Source organism: Gopherus evgoodei, chromosome 3 (assembly GCF_007399415.2).
Source record: "Gopherus evgoodei ecotype Sinaloan lineage chromosome 3, rGopEvg1_v1.p, whole genome shotgun sequence".
NCBI lineage: Eukaryota > Metazoa > Chordata > Testudines > Testudinidae > Gopherus > Gopherus evgoodei.
The window spans coordinates 162,686,838-162,713,653 of record NC_044324.1 but is presented as its reverse complement, the minus strand read 5'-3'; the positions used below and the strand labels follow the sequence as shown (position 1 = coordinate 162,713,653).

The 26,816-nt window shown below is 43.1% G+C and overlaps 1 protein-coding gene across 1 annotated transcript in view; it reads right to left on the bottom strand.

The window, feature by feature from the left end:
- The window catches only part of DNAH8 (dynein axonemal heavy chain 8), a 567,023-nt gene that overhangs the window by 320,173 nt on the left and 220,034 nt on the right, over positions 1-26,816 (bottom strand). Inside the window, 4 exon segments of the mRNA XM_030557275.1 lie at positions 4,014-4,151; positions 16,573-16,673; positions 21,001-21,063; positions 24,942-25,055. Coding sequence (XP_030413135.1) covers positions 4,014-4,151; positions 16,573-16,673; positions 21,001-21,063; positions 24,942-25,055 — 416 coding nt within the window.

Genomic DNA, 26,816 nt, shown 5'->3' with positions numbered 1-26,816 from the left:
AGATTCCAGAAGACTGGAAGGGGGCAAATATAGTGCCCATCTATAAAAAGGGAAATAAAAACAACCCAGGAAACTACAGACCAGATAGTTTAACTTCTGTGCCAGGGAAGATAATGGAGAAGGTAATCAAAGAAATCATCTGCAAACACTTGGAAGGTGGTAAGGTGATAGGGAATAGCCAGCATGGATTTGTACAGAACAAATCGTGTCAAACTAATCTGATAGCGTTCTTTGATAGGATAACGAGCCTTGTGGATAAGGGAGAAGCGGTGGATGTGATATACCTAGACTTTAGTAAGGCATTTGATATAGTCTCGCATGATATTCTTATAGATAAACTAGGAAAGTACAATTTAGATGGGGCTACTATAAGGTGGGTGCATAACTGGCTGGATAACCGTACTCAGAGAGTAGTTGTTAATGGCTCCCAATCCTGCTGGAAAGGTATAACAAGTGGGGTTCCGCAGGGGTCTGTTTTGGGACCGGTTCTGTTCAATATCTTCATCAACGATTTAGATGTTGGCATAGAAAGTACGCTCATAAGTTTGCAGACGATACCAAACTGGGAGGGATTGCAACTGCTTTGGAGGACAGGGTCAAAATTCAAAATGATCTGGACAAATTGGAGAAATGGTCTGAGGTAAACAGGATGAAGTTCAATAAAGATAAATGCAAAGTGCTCCACCTAGGAAGGAACAATCAGTTTCACACATACAGAATGGGAAGAGACTGTCTAGGAAGGAGTATGGCAGAAAGAGATCTAGGGGTCATAGTAGACCACAAGCTTAATATGAGTCAACAGTGTGATACTGTTGCAAAAAAAGCAAATATGATTCTGGGATGCATTAACAGGTGTGTTGTAAACAAGACACGAGAAGTCATTCTTCCGCTTTACTCTGCGCTGGTTAGGCCTCAGCTGGAGTATTGTGTCCAGTTCTGGGCACCGCATTTCAAGAAAGATGTGGAGAAATTGGAGAGGGTCCAGAGAAGAGCAACAAGAATGATTAAAGGTCTTGAGAACATGACCTATGAAGGAAGGCTGAAGGAATTGGGTTTGTTTAGTTTGGAAAAGAGAAGACTGAGAGGGGACCTGATAGCAGTTTTCAGGTATCTAAAAGGGTGTCATCAGGAGGAGGGAGAAAACTTGTTCACCTTAGCCTCCAATGATAGAACAAGAAGCAATGGGCTTAAACTCCCGCAAGGGAGATTTAGGTTGGACATTAGGAAAAAGTTCCTAACTGTCAGGGTAGTTAAACACTGGAATAAATTGCCTAGGGAGGTTGTGGAATCTCCATCTCTGGAGATATTTAAGAGTAGGTTAGATAAATGTCTATTAGGGATGGTCTAGACAGTATTTGGTCCTGCCATGAGGGCAGGGGACTGGACTCGATGACCTCTCGAGGTCCCTTCCAGTCCTAGAGTCTATGAGTCTATGAGGTATTAAGGCCATTAGTGATGAATGAGGAAAGAAGCTACGCTGAACAAAAAAACTACTCTGTCCCATAAACCTAGCCCCAGCCTCCATGCTGCATTTCCTCACATAATACTAAAGCTAATTTCTAAAGCACTAAAAATAAAATTAAAAAAATTAGAAAACTTTTTGTGAGCAAACTATGACTTAATCATCATTAGACTTCAAAGTATCAAAATATTTTTAATTTTTCAAGCATACTGCAATAGTACACCCATTAATTATATAACAGGAACAACCACTGTAAAAGGTGTTCATATCTCAAGTTATTTTAGGTTACTATATATTTTAAGAATAGTATGTAATGTTTCAAGAGAGTTCTAAGTTTTAACCTTATAGTCAATACTGTAAACCAGTGAGCTAGTTCAGTAGTCCAGGTAGGATCAATGTCACACCAGAGTCTGTTGCGGGTCCTTGCCTCTGGGCACAGTTTATTGATTAAACAGAAAACTTGGTCAAAATACCCAAATATATAGTTCATCCAACATTGTTTACTGTTCCAAGCAGCTTTTCCCTCATCTCTCTCAGTCCCTCCCCATCCTTTCCCTGACCCAGGGATTTCTGCAGCAGCATTTCTACTCCCTACAGTTCATTCTCTAAGTCATCTGTCTGGGAATCACCTAAAAACTTGGTTCTTTCCCCTACAGTTTTTCAGGACTAAGCTCCTGCTGGCCTTTATAAAGAATAGGTAACACTGGTCTACAATTTTTGAGAAGTCATCTGCTTCAGAGATAAAATGTGATATTTATTATGTATTTTGATGTGCTGAATTCAAATATGACAATTAAAACAACTGATTGGCTACTGTTTCTAAGATATTTAAGTTTTTACATTTTATGTCTGTGTATATTGTGTAGATAGTAGAGTTTTAATCATAAATTGTAAACCTAGGTCTTTTCATGTGTTTATGGTTGCTTTACATGATAATATTTCACCTGTCCTGTTTATGTAACACTTTAAAAATCAGCAAAAGGGTTATATAAATAAAATGTATTATGAAACAAAAGGCAAAAAACTATTATGTACATAGTTTAGTCCTATTCAGTGTCTACTCAGTGCTTCTTGGCTTGTCTCTTGTATTCATTAAATGGAGCATCTCTTGTCACTGTCCAGCAATAGTCTGCAAGCATTGATGGGCTCCATTTGCCCTGATAGCCTGCCAGGAGATTCCACTGCTGTAGTCTGGAGCCCAACAGCTCTGCCTTACTCTTGGGTAGTTCCAAATCCCTGACAAGGTCATTCAGTTCACCTTGTATTATGAGGTGTGGTTCAGAGGAGGAGGATGGGAGAAAATGTGGGTCCTGTGACATTGATGGTTCAGGACCAGAAGTTTCATCGTCTTTCTCTTCCTCATCTGACTCAAGTGAGAATGATTCTGGTGCATCAAGAACCAGCAGTCCTTCTCCGTGGGGTACTGGGCGTATAGCTGATGGAATGTTTGGCTAATGCACAGTCCACTTTGTCTTCTTTGACACACCTTTCCCAACTGGAGGCACCATGCAGAAGTAACAAGTGCTGGTATGATCTGTTGGCTCTCTCTAAGTCATTGGTACTGCAAAAGGCACAGATTTCCTTTTCCTGTTCAACCACTGGCGAAGATTTGTTGCACAAGTGTTGCAGCATGTGTGTGGGGCCCACCTCTTGTCCTGATCTCCAATTTTGAAGCCAAAAGAAAGGTGATAGGCTTTCTTAACCATAGTGGTTATACTGCGCTTTTGTAATGCAAAATTCACTTCACCACAAACATAGCAGAAGTTATCTGCACTGTTCACACAAGTACGAGGCATCTCTGCTCACTTTGGCTAAACAGAAATGGGTCCCTTTGCAAAATCAAACACTGACAAATAAGAGAGCACGACACTGTATGATTTCTAGAGCTGATATAGGCAATTTGTTCAGCAGAGTGATGTAAGCTTCGTTATGATTGCATCATCCATGACTGCTAGGAATAACATGATGCAATTCATATCAAGTATGATGCAATACCAGCTTCAGATTGCATCATTCATTGTTTTGCCTAAAAAGCAAGTACTGTCCAAACCCAGTCATAGATTTATTCATAGATCCAGTCAAAGATGTATTTTAGTCATTTCTGGTTTAAATTGAGATCCTTTCCCTTTATAACTCACTTATCCTCTGCCATTCCAAAGTCAAGGGTCGTATATACTGACCCAATAGCATATCTTGAAAACTAGAGCCAATCAACAATTTTAAGCATCATTTTCGTTCTCAGTGACCCAGAATTAGTAAAGTTGGACTACATTTATTTCAGAAGCATTTTGGCTGTAGACCAGTGTAATCTTCAGGTTGTCACCTGAACCTAGCCCCACAATCTCAGCCAGGAGTCACCTTATTAGTAACAGTTGGGGCTGGGACTCATATCCCCTCAAAGGAGCCAGTCACCCTGTGCCAAACACCATTAACAAATTTCCCAAATTTATATATATCAAGATGCTTTAAAGATACTAAGTGATTTGTAACACAGTTATCATTATTTATATTTAAAATTAACCTGTTAAAAAGTTCATATTAGGAAAAATACCTGTTTTGAAAGTCCAAAAGTTCAGCATTAATTTTTTCAATGTCTACATCTGTCCAAAGTATCTCATAATACCCACTGATATTGTTCATTACAGTATCATATAATCCATATAATTTCTGAAGCAATCCTAGCTCCTTCCTACAAGATAAAAACCATATCAACCATTAGAATCAGCTACTGAAAGATGGTGTAATAATTTCTGCTCATTTATTATGAGTACAGAAGAATAACTAGAATCTTTTTAGAATGCAAGCCTTTGGGGACAGAAAGCTGTGTCTTCTATGTACTCTAGCAAAGAGGACAATGACAGCAATTAAGTAATAAAACAATGTGAAGTACTAATCCAAATAGCCCAATAATCAAGTTGTTTGATATTAATAACAATATTGCAAAAGTTTCAGGTAGACTAATTAGGGGCTTGTCTATGGGGGAGATGTTGGGGGTTAAACCAGATTGATTTGATGCATTAGTTCACATGCAACAGGCAAGCCGCACTAACAGCATGCACACAAGTCAGCTGTGCCCTCTTTCAATTTGTATCATTGTGTTCACATGGTAGCAGCTTGCTGTGTACTAAACACATAGCATTCTCTGAGGATATCCTATGGTCCTTTGCTTTGCTGCTCAGCAGTGTGCATTCTGGGATTTTTCTCGCTATGCATTGTGGGATGAATAGCAGAAGCCCAGTGGGGTAAAATCACATGCTTCCTTTCTGGGTAGACTAGCACCATTTTCAAATTGCTGTTGGTCAGTATGGACCCAACAATGCTCCACAACACTGTGCTGGCGACTACAAATATGCAAAAGCTACTTTAGCTGTATTTCAGCTTTTGAAGATCAATGACTTTGATTTTGGACTTTGCCCAGTACACTACCAGGCAGATGATGTGGCAGCAACCGAAGCTTGAATTTCAGCAGCAGCAGCAGAGGAAGCCAAAAGATGATAAGGAAGAAGAGATAACGCTGAACAACTTCTGCTCCAGGATATGTGGAGATATGTGCTGATCTAGTACCAGAACTGCAGCAGCACTGTACCAACATGAGATGTCCCTTACCTGTAGAAGAGTGGGTTGCCACTGCCATATGGAAGTTTGCCATCCCTGAATGCTACCAGTCTGCAGCCAACCAAATAGGCATAGGATGGTGAACTGTTGGGGCCATTGTCACAAAGGCATGTGATGCAATACATAAGGTACCATTGCACTGGTTTACAAACCATGGTAATGATCACGAGATTATTGATGACTTTGCCTGCATGGGGTTCTCAAACTGTAGTAAGGCAATTGATGGCCTTACATATGCCTATTATTTGCCATAAACACACACCAAGGCTCAGAATTAATAAACAGAAAGGTATGGGTATTTCTACATGGTGTTCCAAGGGCTGGTTGACCACCATAGCAGGTTTACAAACATAATTTCAAGATGGTCTGGAAGGATGCATGTCGCTAGGATTTTTTGAAACTCAGTACTGTTTAAATTAATGGAGAAAGGACAATTTGCTCCCTGTGGACATTAATAGTGTGACAATTTCTCTGGTTACCCTGGAAGATCCAGCACATCCTCTGCTGACCTGGGGTATGTCTACACTACAGGATTATACTGATTTTACAGAAACCAGTTTTTTAAAACAGATTGTATAAAGTTGACTTCACACGGCCACACTAAGCACATTAATTTGGCAGTGTGCGTCCATGTACCGAGGCTGGTGTCAATTTCCAGAGCATTGCACTATGGGTAGCTATCCCATAATTCTCGCAGTCTCCTCTACCCCTTGGAATTCTGGGTTGAGATCCCAGTGCCTGATGGGGCAAAAAACATTGTCGCGGGTGGTTCTGGGTACAGCCTCACCCCTCCCTCCGTGAAAGCAGCATACAACCGTTTTGCGCTTTTTCTGGGTGAACTGTGCAAAAGCTATAGCACAGCAAGCATGAACCCTGTTGAGCTCAATACAGCAATCATGGACGTTGTAAACACCTCGAGCATTATCGTGCAGCCTATGCTGAACCAAGACCTGCAAAACCAGGCGAGGAGGAGGCGGCTACGGCAGCATGGTGATGAGAGTGATGAGGACATGGACACAGAATTCTCCCAAACCGCGGGCCCCTGCGCTTTGGAGAGCCTGCTGGTAATGGGGCAGGTTCTAGCCATTGAACTCCGAATTTGGGCCCAGGAAACAAGCACAGACTGGTGGGACCGCATAGTTTTGCAGGTTTGGGACGATTCCCAGTGGCTGTGAAACTTTCACATGCGTAAGGGCACTTTCATGGAACTTTGTGACTTGCTTTCCCCTGCCCTGAAATGCCAGAATACCAAGAGGAGAGCAGCCCTCACAGTTGAAAAGCGAGTGGCAATAGCCCTCTGGAAGCTTGCAACGCCAGACAGCTACTGGTCAGTCGGGAACCAATTTGGAGTGGGAAAATCTACTGTGGGGGCTGCTGTGATGCAAGTAGCCAAAGCAATCATTAAGCTGCTGCTATGAAAGGTTGTGACTCTGGGAAACGTGCAGGTCATAGTGGATGGCTTTGCTGCAATGAGATTCCCTAACTATGGTGGGGCGATAGATGGAACCCATATCCCTATCTTAGCACCGGAGCACCAGTGCACCCAGTACATAAACCGCAAGGGGTACTTTTCCATGGTGCTGCAAGCACTGGTGGATCACAAGGGACATTTCACCAACATCCACGTGGGATGGCCAGGAAGGGTTCATGACGCTCGTGTCTTCAGGAACACTAGTCTGTTTAAATGGCTGCAGCAAGGGAATTACTTCCCAGACCAGAAAATAACAGTTGGGGATGTTGAAATGCCTATAGTTATCCTGCAGGACCAGCCTTCCCTTGATACCATGGCTCATGAAGCCATACACAGTCAGCCTGGACAGTAGTCAGGAGTTGTTAAACTACAGGCTGAGCAAGTGCAGAATGGTGGTAGAATGTGCATTTGGCTGTTTAAAGGCACACTGGCGCACATTACTGATTTGCTCAGACCTCAGCCAAACCAATGTCCTCTTTGTTATTGCTGCTTGCTGTGTGCTCCACAATCTGTGAGAGAGTAAGGGGGAGACATTTATGGCAGGGTGGGAGGCTTGGCAAATCACCTGGCCACTGATTACGCGCAGCCAGACACCAGGGCGATTAGAAGAGCACACCAGGAAGCGGTGCACATCAGAGAAGCTTTGAAAACCAGTTTCATCACGGGCCAGGATACGGAGTGACTGCTGTGTTTGTTTCCCCTTGATTGACTCATTCCCTGTAAGCAACCCACCCTTCCCCTTCGATTACAGCTTGCTTAAGGAAATAAAGTCACTATTGTTTAAAAATCATGTATTCTTTATTAATTCATTATAAAAAGAGGGAGAGAACTGACAAGGCAGCCCAGGTGTGGTTTGGGAGGAGGACAGGAGAGAAGGAAAAGGCCACTAAAAAAACTTTCAAAATAATGACAGCCTTTTGGTTGGTCTGTGCACCGTGATGGAGTGGGCGGGTACACGGAGCCTCCTCCATGTGTTCTTACACATCTGGGTGAGGAGGATATGGAACATGGTGAGGCGTGAGGGTGGTTACACTCTGTGATCTTGCTGCCGTTCCTGAAGCTCCACCAGATGCCAAGCATGTCAGTTTGATCACACAGCAGCCCCAGAGTTGCATCCCGCCACCGCGTGGCTGGTATCACGGAAGATCACTGCTAAACACCCCCCCGCCACCACCACCGCGTGGCTGGCAGCAGGGAAGATCCCTGCTAGCCAAACGCGAAAAAGCTCAGCGCCAATCACCCCCTCCTTTCCCCTTCCTTGGCTACCTGCAAGGAAGGATTTCTTTTAAGCAATAGGCAAACAGCCCAGTAGGAATGGCCATATCTGTCCCCTTAATTAAATTCCTGAATTTCAGCCAGGTTACCATGAATGATATCACTCTCCTGAGGATAAAACAGAGAGATACAGAACGGATGTTGCTTGAATGTCAGCAAACACCGGGACCATACGCAGCTAGGCTTTGTCATGCAATGATACCAGATTACTTTCTACATGCATGGCGTGGTCTAGTGTCCTACCATGGAGGACAGAATAAGGCTGGCCCTGCCCAGAAACCTTCTGCAAAAGCTTTTGGAGTACCTCCAGGAAAGCTTCATGGAGATGTCCCTGGAGGGAGGATTTCTGCTCCATCCCCAGACATGTTAACAGACTTTTCCTGTAACTGTACTGGTCGCGAATGCATCCCAAGTCCTCACGGCAAATTAATCATTAAAAAACGCTTGCTTTTAAACCATGTTTTATATTTACAAAGATACACTCGCCAGAGGTCCCTTCCATGGCTTCATTGTGTGAGACAGTGGCTTGAGAGGGCTGAGAGGGTAATGCCGTCAGAGTGAGAAAAAGCTCCTGGCTGTTGGGGAGAACGGAGTGCTGTGTGCTCTCTAAAAGCTCATCCTCCTCTTCCTCCTCCTCATCTTCCCCGTCCGCAGAATCCTCAGCCATGGCTCAGATTACCACCCCACCTCAGAATCCACGGCCAGGAGTGGGGTAGTGGTGGTGGACCCCCCTAGAATTGCATGTAGCTCAGCATAGAAGCGGCATGTTTTCGGCCCTGCCCCGGACCTTCCGTTTGCTTCTTTGGTTTTCTGATAGGCTTGTCTGAGCTCCTTAACTTTCACATGACACTGTACTGAGTCCCTGGTGTGGCCTCTCTCCATCATGGCCTTGGAAATTTTTTCAAATGTTTTTTCATTTCGTCTTTTGGAACAGAGTTCTGTTAGCACGGAATCCTGTCACCATACAGCGATCAGATCCAGTACTTCCCGTGAGGTCCATGCTGGAGCTCTTTTTCGATTCTCAGGAGACTGCATTATTACCTGTGCTGATGAGCTCTGCGTGGTCACCTGTGCTGGTGAGCTCTCCACTCTGGCCAAACAGGAAATGAAATTCAAAAGTTTGCGGGGCTTTTCCTGTCTACCTGGCCAGTGCATCCGAGTTCAGATGGCTTTCCAGAGTGGTCACAATGGTGCACTGTGGGATACTGCCCAGAGGCCAATACTGTCGAATTGCGGCCACACTAACCCTAATCCGACATGGCAATACCAATGTCACCACTACTCCCCTTGTCGGGGAGTTGTACAGAAATCGGTTTTAAGAGCCCTTTATATCGATATAAAGGGCTTTGTTGTGTGGATGGGTGCAGGGTTAAATCAGTTTAACTCTGCTAAATTCGGTATAAACGCGTAGTGTAGACCAGGCTCTGGTTAGTGAAGCAATTGGAAGACCACTTGTGTAACGGAATGATAAGCTATATTATACTGTTCGGCCACTAGGTGCCATTGTGGCACCATATCTTATTTGAACCATACAGGCAGAACATTAAATGCTCTTGTACTGAACATATCAGGTGCCTATCTTGCTCAGAAGACAGTTCTGTAGTCAGTCTATATCTGGTACAGAAGCATGACATGAAGTCAGAAGTAAACAAGTGCCAGAGGAGAACAGAAAAAGAGGAAAAAAGCAACAAAGATTGCAAACAGAAGGGAAAAAATGCAAAAAAGGTGTCCACTAAGGTATTCTGTACACCCAGCAGGTAGGCTACTGATAGAATGATGCTGTGCCGAATACATCAATTCCACAGTTTCACTGCCTCTGCAGAAAGGGATAGTGATCTCGCTCCTCCCTGGTGGTTTATGTAGAACATTCATGCTATGCTGTCTGTCATAACCTTTATATGTTCCCCATTGATCAATGGTAGGAAATGTGCACAAGCATTCCTGACCAGTCTGTGCTCCAATAGGTTGATATGGAGCATTGATTCTATGGGGGGCCGCCCTGAACTGTGTGATTGTCTAGATGAGCTCCCAAGCCCAGGAAAGATGTGTCTGTTGTCAGTTTCAATGTTGGAGGTGGCAGTCTGAAGGGAACCCCTGTGCAGAAATTCTGAGGATCTTTCCACCACTCAGAGGGAGTCTTTGACTGTCGACAGTAGTTTATTTATTCAATGTCTCTCTGTTTGGTGTGTATACCATTTTGAGCCATGCCTGAAAGCAATGCATGTGAAGTGTTGTATGACTTATAACAAAGGTGGTTGCCGCCATGTGCCCAAGTAGTTGGAGGCAATTTCTGGCCGAGATCTGTGGGCTGGTCTGAATGTTGTCTAGTAAGACAGTTAGGGTATTGAACCTGTGTAGTGGGAGGAAGGCTTTGACCCTCACTACATCGAGATAGGCTCCTTTGAATTCTAGATGGTGTCCAGGAGTTCAAGTCAATTTTTGAGTGTTCAGCTGTAGTCCCCATTGTATGAATACATCTGTAGTCTTTTGAATGGCCACTAGGGTGTCATCAAAGGCTCATGCCTTGAGTAGGTAGTCATCTAGATACAAGTACACCATGTTTCTTGATTTGTGAAGATGGGCCGCTACCACAGATAGGACCTTCAAGAACATGCTGGGTGCAGATGACAGGCTGAATGGAAGTACCCTGTATTGAAAATGGTCTTGACCAAAAGTGAACTTGAGGAACCTTCTGTAGGATGGTTGAATCACAATGTGAAAATAAGAATCTTTGTAGGTCAAGGACTGAGAAGCAGTCTCTCTGGGCTATAGATGGAATTATTGCTGCTAATGGAACCATCTTGAATCTTTGCGCCTTTCCATACTTGTTTAGTGCTCTCAGATTGAGAATGGATCTCCATCCTCTGTTTTTTTCCGATACTGGGAAGTATTTGGAATAGAAACCCTTCCCTCTGTGTTCATTTGGAACTGATTCTATAGCACTGAGGTTTAGGAGATGATTTATTTCCCGACTTAACAGGCTCTCATGAGGAGAGTCCCTGAAGAGGGCAGGGAGGGAGGATAGGTAGGAGGGAGGGAGTTAAAGTGGATTGAATAACCATTGGAGATGATCTCCAGTACCCAGTTGTTTGATGTTATATTTTCCCAGTTTTGATGAAAAAGAACAAGGCAGTGTCCAAAGGGTTGTAGATGGTTCGAGTTTTGCAGCAATTGATGATGGCAGTGGTTGCCTGGGGCCTCAACCAATGTATCAAAATTGATATTTCGACATTGAGGGCTGCACAATTGAAGTTTGGGGCGCCATAGGCTTTCATTTCTGCACCTGTTGTCTCTTCTGCTGGGGTTTGTATTGTCTCTGAGATGGAGGAAACTGGTCTGGTCAGGATCTTTGTGATGTCTGTGACTTACTGTACTGTCTTTTCTGGAATGGTGTGTAGCTCCCCAAAGAGCATAATGTGGCTCTTCAGTCCTTCAGCATGCATAGTGAGGCATCTGTCTTTTCTGCAAAGAGTTTGGATTCTTTGAATGGAAGGTCCTCCATGGTCATTTAGACTTCTCTTGGGAGAATGGAAAGGTGAAGCCAGGAAGCTCTCTTCATCACTAGTGCCATTGATATGGAGCAGGCAGTTGTATCTCCAGTGTCTAATGCAGTCTGTATTGCTGTCCTTGCCAGAAACTGGCTCTCGGCAATGATGGCTTGGAACTGTTCTCTTTGATCATTTGGGAGATGCTTAATAAAGGCATTAAGTTTTCCATAATTAATATAATATTTCACCATAAGGGCCTGATAATTAGCAATCTGAAATTGTAAGGTTGCTCATGAATATGACTTCCTGCCAAATAAGGCAAGTCATTACCAGTCCTTTTGGCATCAAGGCTTCACCTGGAGTGGATGATGAAATGTTTATTGTTGGAGTAATTTCTTGATCCAGCCTTGCCTCCTGCTTCTCAAAAGTCTCCTCTTGGAGATCAGGGAGTCTAGAAATGGAAGCTGAGGGAGATCATCTTCCTCTATCCCTATGGGAGATACTCAAGGTCTTGGAGGACTGGTGTCTATAGGCTGCCTATGGCTCCCAGTACAGCCACTGGCATGGTGTGAAGGGTATGGCTGATGGCACCCAAAAATATCCATACCAAGTGGGTGGCCTTGTCGATCCTGTCCTGGTTCTAGGTGACTGGTCCCTTGACATTGCCCTGGGAAACTTTGCACTTAGACAAAGTTAAGTTATCATTGTCCTCTTCATTTTCACTTGATAGAGGTCAAGCAGATAAAGAGGCTGGTGGTAAGTGTCCTAGTACCATAGAGAATTCCAGAGACCGAGATGTGGTCAGTACCGCACCATACCACCAGTACTGAGCAGCAGGGATTCCAGTTTCTCTGAAACCAAGAGGTCCTTGGAAAAATGAAATTCCTGTGGTACTGCCGTGGTAATTGGTACCAACAAAGTTTGCCTAGAAAGGCCAATGAACATCAAGGAGTCAGTGGCAGCTGTAGTTTTTTGTCTGATGATCAGCCAGAAGAGGTCTCTCTGATTGAAGTGCTCAGTATTGCAGCTTTCCTTGTCTCCAGAGGTGCCGTTTAGAAGAGGTATTCTGGTCTCTACCACTTCTCTTGTCAGATGGTACTGATGCTACTTAGCTTTGCCCCTCTGGTTTTTAGACTTAGTGCTGGTACTTGAGGAGCAATGTCTCATGGGTACTGCGCTGCAGCTCTGTCGGTAGCAAGGTCACTGATTTTGCCAGGGATCTCTTTCTCCTGGTCAATTCTTCAATCTGAGAAACGGTAGCCCTCTTTTCTGAGCTTTTGTGAGAGGAATCAGTAGATTTCCTCTTTGATGCCACCAGAGTTTGATGTCCTATGGATGTTGATGGTTGCATCAGGGATTGTTGCTCTGGGGAAGTCCGAGGACTAGGGTCAGCGGCTGGTCTCAGAGAACTCTCCATCATCAGGAGCCTCAACTTCAATTCACAGCTCTTTCTTGTCCTTGCCTTCAATTTTTGACAGAAGGTACACTTCTCTGGTATATGAGCCTCTCCTAAGTATACATTTTGTAAATGATAGGAATGTAGAAACTTTGAGGAGATGTAATAGAATGCTAAACTGTACTATACTGTTCAGCCACTAGGTGATGCTGTGCATAAAAACCAGTTACTTACCTTTTGTAACTATTATTCTTCGAGATGGTTGCTCATGTCCATTCCATTCTAGGTGTGTGTGTGCTCACATGCGTGGCCGTCAGAGATTTTTGCCTTAGTGGTTCCCATAGGGCCAGTTGTGGTGCCCCCCAGAGTGTCACACTCATGCTGTGGTATATCAGGCACTGCCGGCCAATGCCCTCTCAGTTTCTTCTTGCTGACAACTCCGAGAGAGGGGCAGGAAGGTGGGTAATGGAATGGACATGAGCCACACATCTTGAAGAACAACAGTTACAAAAGGTAGATAACCATTTTTTCTTCTTTGAAGTGCTTGCTCATGTCAATTCCATTCTAGGTGACTTGCAAGCAGTATCAATGGAGGTGGTCTCAGAGTTCACCGTCATGGAGCTTGCAGCACTGATCTGCCAAAGCCAGCATCATCTCGAGCCTACTGGATCAATGCGTACTGCAATGCAAACGTATGAACAGATGACAAAGTGGCAGCCTGACAAACTCTTGGATTGGTACTTGAGCAAGGAAGGCTGCAGAGGATGCTTGTGCTCTAGCAGTAAGAAGAAACTGAGAGGTGTGGGCCAGTGGCGCCTGATATACTGTGGCATGAGTTCACCAGGCAGGACAGATGTGGAGAGGGGAAAGGAACATAGGCAGATAAGTCATGGTGCGGGCTTCAAAATGGTCGATAATTAGGGCTTTAACATGAGACAGGTCAGTTTTCTGGCATGAGCAGCTTCTATTTTGAAAACATAGAAGTGGGGAGGCAAAATATATGGGGCAAAAGAGGGAGTTCAGGGGGCTGGAGACTCATAAAGGCTCCTAGTTCATATCTGCCTAAAATGACTGTGGCCGTTAGGCATCCAGAACAGAAAGTAGCATGGCAGTATAGCATAATAATAATACATTTTAAAGACAGACATTTTAAAGACAGATAGATACATGACAAGTTTTCCTCAATAGGATTTGTCTCCTCAATCCTGGCTTGTATTTCACGCCAGGAATTGGCTAGGAATCATGCTCAGTTCCTACATGGTAGGAATCAGGATCGCTTTCTACCTGGCAACAAGGTTCTGAGTCCTCAACACATCTTAGCTTGCTGGGAACAGCTTTCAGTATGCTCCTCATGTTCATCCTCCAATGACTCTTGCTGCTCATCCTTGGAGTGGGACAACAGAGGGGGAGGCAAGTTTCAGTAGCGGTGAGATGCAGCGGTCGGCAACCTTCGACATGTGACCCATCAGGGTAATCCGCTGGCAGGCTGCGAGACATTTTGTTTACATTGACCGCCCACAGGCATGGCCCCTCGCAGCTTCCAGTGGCTGCGGTTCACCATTCCCAGCCAATAGGAGCTGCGGGAAGTGGTGGGCAGCACAAAATATCTCACGGCCAGCCAGCAAATTACCCTGATGGGCTGGATGCCGGAGATTGCCGACTTCTGGTGTAATGGATCAAAATTGTGTCCAGCTCCCTCAAAAATGGCTAGATCACATCTCCACTGCTGGACCTTCTCTGGTATCCTTGATTTTAATGTATGTTCTCCTGAGATGTTTGGTCTTTATTCTGCACCGGCAGGTGATTTGGTTCTGGCGCCTCACAGGCACCTGCTTAGCAATGTACACAAAATGATCTTTATTCTGGTGCCTGGTCACTAGAGCTTCCTGCATTGATGCTTCTTCCCAGATTGTGGATAAAATCAAGGGTTTCAGTACAGCTCCAAGCAGCTGCTCAAGGCATGTTGTAAGGCAATATCAAGCAATGCAGATATTTTTTAATCAAGGAGCAAATGGGGACATCCAGTCAACTTGACACAAGGACAGTGGAGGGCACAAGGTAAATGGACAAGTCAGTGATGATTGCCCACAAAGCAGTACAGGATAGCAGTTGGAGGACTGCCAGAGTAGCGTGCAGCTGCAATGCATGCACATAAACAATAAACTGAACTAACACAAACTTAGTTCACTTTGAAAGAGGACTCCAGAGTTTGATAAATGCAGTTAGTGCATTACAATGAATGGTGTTATGTGCATGAAAGTGTTTTTATTTGAAATTTTCTTTTAATATTCCTCTCCTGAAATGGTTTAAGAAACTGGAGAAAATGATTAACTGGTTTGTACAGAAAGGCCAGATAAATGAACTTCTGACCAAAAGGCTGTGGAATATGAGAGGCAGGGGGATGTCCAAGACTATCAAATTATAGAATAATGCTTAAATAGGTATATCAGAAATGGATTTAGCTGGGGACAACGGGTTTGACATGAATTTGCAAGATTATATTAATAGAATTTCTAATTAATTTTGGGCTGCCTTTGTACAGGCATTGTTACCATGGACCAGGATGATTGTTGCTTCTATACAGCAGAAGTTGGAGAACTGTTGGAATACAGTATATAGTTCTGGCTGTCTCAATACCAGAAAGTTTTCAATAAATTGGATGGAATTCACAGAATATTAACAAAAATTATTAAAAAGCTGGAGGACTGACTTACAAAGAAATATTTATATTTAGTATTTAAATGATATCATACCAAGATATTTATCTAGGTAGAGTAACCGAAATAAAAACAGAATACCTTGCTCTCATATTATTCCAACATAAAGGAAATAGAAGACTATAAAATACAATATTGTACAAATATCAAACAGGCAAACACAGAGAGAAATGAATGAGTTCAATATACTATAATTAGAATTCTATGAAAGCCAACTTTGTAGAACAATTGTATGAATAAGGGTAAGGTTTTAAAGTTTCTGGACTTGATCTTTCAAAGGAGCTATGCTGATTCACACTTACTGAGGATCTGATCCTCTGGATTTTGATACAGGGCCAAAGTTAAAGTTGTTTGGGTGTTAAATGATCTGTGTATATGTACTGAGTGTTAAAAATAGTGGCAGAATTGGTTGCGTAACTTTAGTTTTCAATGGCTATGGTTTTTAATACTTTGGGGTTTTACAGATATGTTTAATGGTGTATCTTTTCTTAAATTGGCTATGAAATCCCACCTTCAAGTCAACAAAGATTCTGTGTTGTAATCTCCCTTTGTGGATTGTTTTTTTTTTTTTTTAATTTAACCTACAGCTGCAAAAACCTCTGTGAGCCATCCAGAGGAAGCTTGAATACTGTTCTCCACTTTCTGTGACAGGCATGCAAAGTTTTTTCCTGGACTAGATGTAATGCTTATATCATTTCCCCAGTCATACCAATTCCCCAAACCCTCACACTGTCTCCATCTCTGACTCCCCAGCTAGTCCCTGCTGCCTGGCTCCAGACCCTGGTCATTCCTCACTCCCCAACTGAAACACCACTTCCTGGCTCCAGTCAGTACCACGTTAGAGCCCAATTACAGTTTTACTTCCAGCCAGTCCCACTCCATGAACAGAGCACTCAGTCAGCCATGACTCTGCAGCTCCAACTCCATTCTAATTCCAGACCACAGCTAGTCTTCATCTTCCTTCAGATACTTCAGTTCATGCTCCTCCCTCTGTTAAGAGTTGCAAGAACCCTCTTTTATACCACATAAGGTCTGCCAGAAATGATGGGATAAGTACATATACTTTTCTACAAATACCCTTTTTCAATTCACTCCAGCATTTCTAAAATACTTAACATGTTCTTAAAGATAGCTCTATTTTCCATTACCTGATTTTATGTAAAACTTCATAGTCTGTGACAGGTAATCCAAACAGCTGTTCACCAGATGAATAAGTGACAAATTTCCTCCAGAGTTCATCAAAATTGGCCTGATCAAATTAAGATTTAAAAATGCAAACAGGATACACATTTGTTAACTAAGAGATCCTCTAATTATCATAAACTACTGTCCAATTATAAAGCTATCTTAAGTCTGCAGTATGTATACAAAGAAATATCTAGTAACATCTTTTGGTCTCCAAAGGACATACATTTGATTTTAAATCCTGTTCAATTTTTACGTACAGTGGGGAGTGTTTTTTCTAGTGTCAACAAGGAATGCCACAATAGGGACAGATTACAATTTAACAGATTTTTTTTAAAAAATATTGTCTCATTTAATATTACAGATGCTCCAGCTAAACAGAAAAAATGTGCACAACAAAGATCTGAAGAAACATTTTATTAAAAAGGATGTGCACTTAAAGCCACATTATATTATGCAATGAGGAGAAATTAAACATTGCATTAGCTGGTGTGGACACAATTAGAAAAAAACATTAAATAGAGCCAGAATTCTATAACTTGTCAAGCAAAGTGTACTGCCAGAAGATTGGTGAAAAGCAAATATAGAATCAATTTTAAAAAAGGAAGGATGAGTGATTCTAGCAATTACCATTCCATAAGTATGGAGAATTGGAAAATATTTGTATTACTTTTTACTACTAACATATGCCTTTCAGTTTATCTGGGTGATACTACCTTGCCTGAATGCATGGTTAGGGAGAGGGGTTGCAGAGAAGGAAAGTAGAAAAGGATAACCAGTAGCCTAGATAAGAAGCATCCCCTCATACACAATAGTTACATTTACAGCCATGAAGAGGGATTTCTCAGCTCCAACCCTGGCAACGTGACTGTTTGCCAAGGCTGAGAATCTGAACATCAAAACACTGGTCTATTAAAAGATATGCCCTACAGAAAAGGAGGGGTGAGGGAAGTTTTCAGCAGCTGCAGGTTGACCTAGAGACACTGACTGGGAGTGAGGGATCTGCAGCAGACAAACTGTAATTTGGTCCTCAAGAGAACAGCGGACACCAAGGCAAACTCATGTCTACATAGGGGCTTGAAGGGAATGTCAAGCATAGGTGACACAGCATGCACAGAAGTCTGTTATCTTAAATCTTTTTCTCTGAGTGATGTGAATCTTTTAGCAAATAAATCATGCTTTGTTTTGAAGAAACTGCTTCTGTCTCACTGCATATTGTTGCTTTCCACAGGCTCCTGAAGGAAAACTCTTGCAAAGTGCCAGGCCCATTGGGATTGCTAATAAATAACACAGTTGGCAATAGAGTCACATGTCAGGTTTTCAGCCAGAATGTCTGGTCGAAAAGGGAACCTGTCAGCATCCAGTTAGCTGTGTTAAAAGTCCAGTTACCTGTAGTAACCGGCCTCTTCCACTAAGGGGGGCACAAAGAACAGCAGCTGTGGCTGGAGCCATGAAAAGCTGCTCTCTGCTCCCTGCTGTGGATCCGGCAGCATCTGGAGAGACCCGAGTGCCATGACCTGGCTGGGTCACTTGATTGTGAGCCGGGTTCCAGGACTCCAACAAGCGGAGCAGGGAAGCGGGTGGTACCTATGGCAAGGATCGAGTACAACAGCCCAGGCACCCGCAAAAGGGGTGTGGAGAATGGCAACAGCCCAAGCAACAGGTGTTCAGGAAGAGAAGGGGCAGGGAGAGGGGCAGCAGCATGCAGGGCAGCAAGGGAGCGAGCAACAGGTGGGGAGGAGCAGCAGCAGTAACAGGCAGAGCAATACATAGGGCAAGGAGTAGGGGAACAGGCAAAGCTGCACATGGGGCAAGGAGGCAGCAGAGAGCCTGGGGAAGATGTTTCCGGGCTGCCCAGCCGCTCTCTGCAGTTGGATTGCTTTGCTGTACCTGGCAAGAAAGCCCCATGACTCATGGGCCCTGCCCCCTCTCACCATATTCCAGGTCATGGCCCACACCGCAAAGTGGCCTTGACTCATTTATAACTCCACAAAGGCCAAGTACACTTGGCTCCTAAAGCTGGCTGAGCCCTGCACAGGACCTGTACTCACCAGGCTGCTTTGTGCCCACACGCAGCATCCCAGGGACCCAGCCACCAGGCAGGGGAAAGCCCCCTGCAAAGCAGACCCCAGCCCAAGGGAAGCATGTAGACACCTGGCCCCCATGGGAGCTAGGGAATTGATTTCCTGGGGAGTAGGAGTGCAGCCTAGGAGCGGGATACTTTGGAAGGGCACAGGTCACACATGTGCTGGAAAAGGAGTTTGGGCCAGTGGTTACAGCAGAGGGACTGAGCGATAAAACTCCTGAGTTCTATTCCCAGCTCTTTTACAGACTTGCCGGGTGACACTGAGCAAATCATGTCCTTGCTCTGTGCCTCAGTTTCCCCTTCCATAAGATGGGGATGGCAATATCCACTTCCATTTACAGTGTACTTTGAGATCCCTGGCAGGAAAGCACTAGATCTGTGCTAAGCATTAATGTGACGAGTGGCTGGATCATGGCTCGGAGCCCGCTTGCTCCATGCAATTTTCCAGTAAGGTTCCGAGCAGACTGAGTGGAGCTCTGAGGGTCGCACAGGGACTGGGAAATGAATTGGAGGGCTCAATCTCATTGCTAGTGAGGCAAAAACTCCCATGATTATTGCCTCCTAAACCAGCCCCATCCAAGGCAGCCTCAGTGGAGAGGCCAGCATGCAGGGACCCTCAAGACGGGCATCCTGCTCAGCCCCAAGGGGCCCCTCCGAGGCAAGGTGGGCTGGGAGCTCTGCCTGCTCTGTGCAGAGAGGTCCCAGCTCCCCCAAATCCAGGAAGCTCAGCCCAGTTCTGACCTCATTTGCCTCCCTCCTGGCCCAGACAGAGAACAGGAGCAAACGGCAACACAGCTCTGTGTACATGCATGAGTCAGGTACCCAGGGCAATTACTGGGTGGTGTTGTGCATGCCCCATCTTTGTCTCACGCTTGTCTGGTGATGTCCACAAATTTAAAATGTGACGCTGAACTGTATATTAAGGAGCACACAAAAAAGCAACCTGGTTTTCAGAGGTTTTGTGAGTGCTCAGCACCACTGAAAACCTACTTCTCTTTATTAAGATGGCCAATTGAGATGCCAAATTTTAGGCAGGAAGTTTGAAAGGCTTTATCTAGGTCCTTCAGACTTGATGAATGATTAGGATTCAATATACATTTATCAAATCTGTTCTAATGTTTTCTGTTATGCATGGAAAAACTGTAATTAAACAATTCATTGACAGTATTCATATGAAGACTTCCAAGGTTGAGGAAGCTATCCAGCTAGAAAGGACTGCTGTCATGCCACCGGGGAAGGAGGATAAGGTTCTGGTACAGGGACGATACTGGCTGCTGGTTACTTCTGGCAACAGGTAGTGCTCCACCCCATTCCCAACTCAACATGGTGATGAAGAACCATTATGCTGCCCTGGCAACAAGTGATGAGGAATCACCCCCAAAGGTTGAAGAGGAGAGGACATGTACCCCCAAGGCTGGGAGGATCATAGCCACCACTCTCAGGAGGAAACACAGGCTAGTGGTGGTTGGAGACTCTCTTCTGAGGGGGACAGAGGCACCCATCTGTCACCCTGACATGGAATCCTGGGAGGTATGCTGCATGCCAGGGGCCCGTATCTGAACTGCTACGGAGGGACTGTTGAGGATCATCCAGCCCTCTGACTACTACCCCATGCTACTCATCCATCTGGGCACTAATGATACTGCGAGGTATATCCTGCAGCAGATCGGAAGTGACTACAGGGCTCTGGGAGTAAGGGAGAGGGAGTTGGGAACGCAGATGGTGTTTTCTTCAGTCCTTGCAGTCAAGGGTAAGGACCTTGGCAGAGACAGAAGAACACTGTTGCATAAACTGAAAATTGGTTTTAGGAAACTAACAAGCTTGGCAGCAAGTGTTTAATGAGGAAACAAAAACTTTAAGGGAGCTAGAGGTGTTGGTTTTTAAGAAAAGGCATACAGCCATTTGACTGTGACTAACAGAATGATGCAAAGGTACGTATCAACTGTGTATCTTTGCTGCAGAAATCAATCCCTAAAATCCCCTGAGAATTTCTGTTTCTAATACAGAAAATGTCCGTAGAAAACACACTGAACAAATTAAGTTTTTCTTCTTGTTGTTATTATATTAAAGCAGTGTTTCAAGGTTCCAGTTGCACAGGGCCCATAGTGCTAGGTGCTGTATAATCACATAGTAAGAGACAATCCCTGCTCTGAACAGTTTATGATCTAAGTAATTTACACAGTATTGCTCAATATTGTCCATCAATTCCCGTGTTCCAGAGATAGTAATGGATCTTTTTCTAAACTCATTTTGATTCACAACTATGACTCTCAATTTGACATTTCAAAACTATTTTTTTTCTTACCTGGAATATTTGTAACCTATTGCTGGCTTCTTGTGGTGGTGTATTTGGAACCATGGGTCCTTCCTAAAGCAAACAAATTTTAACCAAAATGAATATTAATTCTTCAAGTGTGTTAAGGCAAATTCTATATTTACAAACAATCAACATATACAAAACTGTTTAACTAGTCAAGAGGTATATGCAAGGGGTATATGAATCATTGAAGTGTGTCCATAAATCCCACTAATGCCAAAAGAGTTACAAAAGTGTATCAAAGGAAAAATATTCTAGATAAAATAGAAATTTCTGTAGTCTAATCAAATTTGCTATTAGTAGATAATATACTTTCATGTTTCGTATATTTTCATCCTGTCAAGAATAAAGTAAGAATGTGCAAAAAGTGACTTGAGGCGACTCTTTACTTTTATCAAAGGTATAATCAGAGTTACAGAATCCTCAATCTGCCATGTATTGTTTTTCTTTTCACAGAGCTTACTGTCACTGGTATTTATTAGAACTGCACATAATTTCTTGTTAAGTATAACTTGAGGTGTTGGGAGTGGAAGGAAGGAAGATAGAAAGATTAACATATCAGTAACTGTTGTGACAAAGTTCCTCCTCTACCTTAGTGGGTCCTGTGCTTATTGGCGGATTTGTTCACCTCAATTGATCTTCCCCTCTTGTAGAACCCACAGTCTGGGTCAGCTCCTCCTGTGTCTGATCAGGAGTTGGGAGGTTTGGGGGGAACCCGGGCCCGCCCTCTACTCCAGGTTCCAGCCCAGGGCCCTGTGGATCACAGCTGTCTATAGTGCCTCCTGTAACAGCTGCATGACAGCTACAACTCCCTGGACTACTTCCCCATGGCCTCCTCCAAACACCTTCTTTATCCTCACCACAGGACCTTCCTCCTGGTGTCTGATAATGCTTGTCCTCCTCAAACCTCCAGCAGTACACTCTCTCACTCTCAGCTCCTTGCCTTCTTGCTCCCAGCTCCTCACACACACTCCTTTTCCTCTGGCTCCTCTCTGCCTGACTGGAGTGAGCTCCTTCTTAAACCCAGGTGCCCTGAATAGCCTGCCTTGATTGGCTGCAGGTATTCTAATTAAAGTAGCTATCTCTACTGCCTTCTAGAAAGATCTTAATTGGCCCCAGGTGCCTTGATTAACCTGGAGCAACTGCCATTTGGTTACCAGGGTCCTAGGGATTTGTTTAGCCTGGGGCTAACATACCTGTTTCTCAGTACTTTACTGTAGCCATCTGGCCTTGCCCCATCACACTGCATTTCAAGTACACCTCTACTCCAATATAATGCTGTCCTCAGGAGCCAAAAATTCTTACTGTGTTATAGGTGAAACTGCATTCTATCAAACTTGCTTTGATCCACTGGAGCGTGCAGCCCCCAGCACTCTGGAGCGCTGCTTTACCACGTTATATCCAAATTCGTGTTATATCGGATCGTGTTATATCGGGGTAAAGGTGTATATTGACTCTGTAGATCTGCATTATGGGATGCAAACCCATTGTGACACAGAGATTAGAATCACTTAAAAAAAAGCAGCTCCCATTAGGGCTGTGAAAGCGTCCCCCATGACTATTAAAGCAAAGAAACAAAAGGCTCTGGTGACAGCCTTCATTTTTGTCACTACTTAAATCCCACTTCTCTGAAGAAGTTTGGAAGGAGAACAGAGAAGGCAAAATAGTCAAAGAGCTAGAACTGTATTTCTTCTTTGAGACTTATCCATGAGACCCACGGTAAAATTTTCAAAGCCTTTACATGAAATCAGCAGGATATAGGCCCCTAAACAGAAATGTGTGAATAACTGACTTTTCAGTTACTGGTCATACCAAAAAACAAAATAAAAAATTACTTCAGGTTGACTCAAATGAACATTTTTTGAACATTTTTTAGTGCAACAAAATAGTCAAAAAAATTGTTTTGACACAAACAAAACATTTTGTTTGACCCAAAATGAAATATTTCATTCTGTTTTTAAGTTTTTCTAACCGTTTAAAAATAAAATTGAAGTAAATTTTTAAACAAAGGTAGTTTTGTTTCAAAAAATCATGTTTAATTTAGAAAATTTCAAAAGAAATTGTTTTGTTTTTTTCCAAATTTTCTTTTCTGACCAAAACAATTCAGCAAATTCAACAAAAATTCACAAAGCATTTTTGTTGCCACAAATCTGCATTTTTCAGGTCAGAAAATGTTACCCAGATCTATTCCTAAGGCACTTAGGTGCTTTTGAAAATGTTACCCTCAGTAATATGAGAAAAAATGAGCTAATCATTAAGACCAATCCTTTATAAAAGGTATAGAGCCTGATCTTTAGTTGGCAAAAATCAGGATAGCTTCACAAATGAAGAAAAATTGCAGTCTCCACCGAACTTGCTAAAGAAGTCAGAAGCATCAGAAAATGCTTGGAGACAAGGCTGAGACAATACCCTTAGCGATCATCTCATGTTACTCTGGACGATGCTCCAATAAGGCGTATCTAACTGTGCTCTGACTGAATAATGGGTATGCTAAGGAGGATTACAAGAACTGGGAAACCAGTTAGTTTACATTTGTCTGGGAGAGGACTTGGAGTCTGGAAAATGCCTAAACATCAGAATTAAGAAGCCAGGTGTTAATGCTAGGATTTATACACCCAGGATAACTCAGAGATATAGTATAGTTACAGATCACACTCAGGAATAGGGTGATCAGATGTCCCGATTTTATAGGGACAGTCCCGTTATTTGGGGCTTTTTTTAAAATGGGTTCCTATTACTCCCCTACCCCCATCCCGATTTTTCACACTTGCTATCTGGTCACCCTACTCAGGAAGCTTGGGGTAAGGGGCAGAAGTAAACTGAGCATGCTTTCATAGAATAGAGAACTTTTTTGAGTTGGGACCAGACAACATCAGAGAAAGCTGACCTGGAGGAGACACAGAGAGGCTCCAGGATTTGGAGGGGAAGCCATGAACTGCCGGAAGTGGATCCTGAACTTCCTAGAAACTCTGACCCAAGCCCAGATCAAGTTCCACAGTGGTAATGAAAATGAAGTGAGGAAATGTATGTAGGGATTTATTATTTATGACTGGATCTGTATAGATTTTTTGCTATTTAAAGCAAGGAGTAATTGTGTTTAGAAAACGTTGTCTGTGTTATATGTTTCATCTATCATATGTCCCTAAAGAGTTACATTGTAAGCCCAGAATGCCCACAAAGTTGGAGTTCTAAGAGATGGTATGGTTAAACTACTGGAACATCTGTGTGGGGAGGAAAGAAGACACAACACTGATCCTGGGGCTGAGGCTAGCTGGGCTGTGAAGTTACATTTCCAAGAGGGGATAACAGAGAATCTATGCACAGGTGCCACTGAGACCAAGGAAAGAGGCAGTGCTGCAGCATATTCAGACCAATGGAAGCTTAAAGCACACTGGGCCCAGGAATGTGGGACCCAAACACAGCATCTGAGTGGGTGTTCAGGAACAAGAGCTGTCTGAAAATGCATATAGGCCCTTTTGTTTTATACCTTTGTGTGAAAGAATAAATAAAACTTTATTTTGAATAAATTGTTTTTGAGTCACATTAGTCAGCTTGTTGGTCACAAGCTCCCAGAGAAAAGTCTTACACGTGCTAAACTCAGTTGGGTCTGTCACATAGACATGGTTGAGAAATAGCAGGGGTGCAGCCCAGAGATGAAGATTAAGAGTGCTAAAACTGCATGCTTCAACCCTTGGGAGAGATTAATGCAGGCAGGCTTATCATCTGAGGGGTGCTCTTAAGAAGGACTAAAAGGGATCTAAAGCACAGCTGACCTAGTAACTATGACAGAAGGTCGGTTGGGTTATCATGCCCTCAGGAACTCATAGGGACAACTCAGCAGATCAAAAATTTGGTACTCAACTGCTGCAAACCATATATTCTGAGGAACTGAACCACAAGCCCAATAGATAACTTCCAAACGTAATTACCGTTTCATATGATGTGTCAAAGTTTGCTACATCTTCACGAAAAATTTCAACGGACTCTAATAGATTACTCTTAAATTTTGGCTGAACTTGAACCAACTCATCTTGAACACTGACCTAAAATATAAATGAATTTTCATTTATTAATAAATTATTGAAATAAAGTTATTTCTTAAAAAAATCCTAATAAAGAAAGGGATGTCAATTCTATATAATCAAGTTGATTTGTTATATTAAAAAAACTACAGAAGCATTGGACAAAAATAGCTTTTTATTCAGACAGCTAAATATGAAAACAGAGTTTTTAAAAAAATCAAAACAAAAAGCCCTGACACGTTCAAGGCATTATTTCCTTACAAGATGCTGTAACTTCCTCATCTTTAGAAAATTCAGAGTGGTCAAAACAATCTAAACTAAACTAACTACAGAACAAAACCTGAACATCCATATTCAGATGATTTTTTTAAAAAGTACTAGGGAAGGACAAAACAAAAGGATAGGATTCAGCTGCATTCTGACACTATGAAATGTGGGAAGTAACTTATTTTTCTCAGGTTTCAGAGTAGCAGCCATGTTAGTCTCTATCCGCAAAAAGAACAGGAGTACTCGTGGCACCTTAGAGACTAACAAATTTATTTCAGCATGAGCTTTCGTGAGCTATAGCTCACTTCTTCAGATACATAGAATGGAACACACAGACAGGAGATATTTATACATACAGAGAACATGAAAAGGTGGAAGTATGCACACCAACAGGAAGAGTCTAATCAACTGAGATGAGCTATCATCAGCAGGAGAAAAAAAACTTTTGAAGTGATAATTAAGATGACCCATAGAAGGTGTGAGGAGAACTTAACAAACGGAAATAGATTCAATTAGTGTAATGACCCAACCATTCCCAGTCTCTGTTTAGGCTTGAGTTAATTATATCTAATTTGCATATTAATTTGAGTTCAGCAGTCTCTCTTTGGAATCTGTTTTTGAAGTTTTTTTGTTGCAAAATTGTCACCTTCAAGTCTGTCACTGAGTGGTTAGAGAGGTTGAAGTGTTCTCCCACTGGTTTTTGATTGTCTGGCTATGTGGACTCTCTCCTCAGGCCCTATGCTACCAGCACCCCCAGCTATCTTCGAGACACCATTGACTTCCTGAGGAAGCTACAATCCATCGGTGATCTTCCAGAAAACACCATCCTGGCCACTATGGATGTGGAAGCCCTCTACACCAACATTCCACACAAAGATGAACTACAAGTCATCAGGAATAGTATCCCCGATAATATCACGGCTAACCTGATGGCTGAACTTTGTGACTTTGTCCTCACCCACAACTATTTCATATTTGGGGACAATATATACCTTCAAGTCAGTGGCACTGCTATGGGTACCCGCATGGCCCCACAGTATGCCAACATCTTTATGGCTGACTTAGAACAACGCTTCCTTAGCTCTCGTTCCCTAACACCCCTACTCTACTTGCGCTACATTGATGACATCTTCATCATCTGGACTCATGGAAAAGAAGCCCTTGAGGAATTCCACCGTGATTTTAACAATTTCCATCCCACCATCAACCTCAGCCTAAACCAATTCATACAAGCAGTCCATTTCTTAGACACTACTGTGCTAATAAGCGATGGTCACATAAACACTATCCTATACCGGAAACCCACTGACTGCTATACTTACCTACATGCCTCCAGCTTCCATCCAGGACACACCACACGATCCATTCTTCTACAGCCAAGCTCTAAGATACAACCGAATTTGCTCCAATCCCTCAGATAGAGATAAACACCTACAAGATCTCTATCAAGCATTCTTAAAACTACAATATCCACCTGCTGAAGTGAAAAAACAGATTGACAGAGCCAGGAGAGTA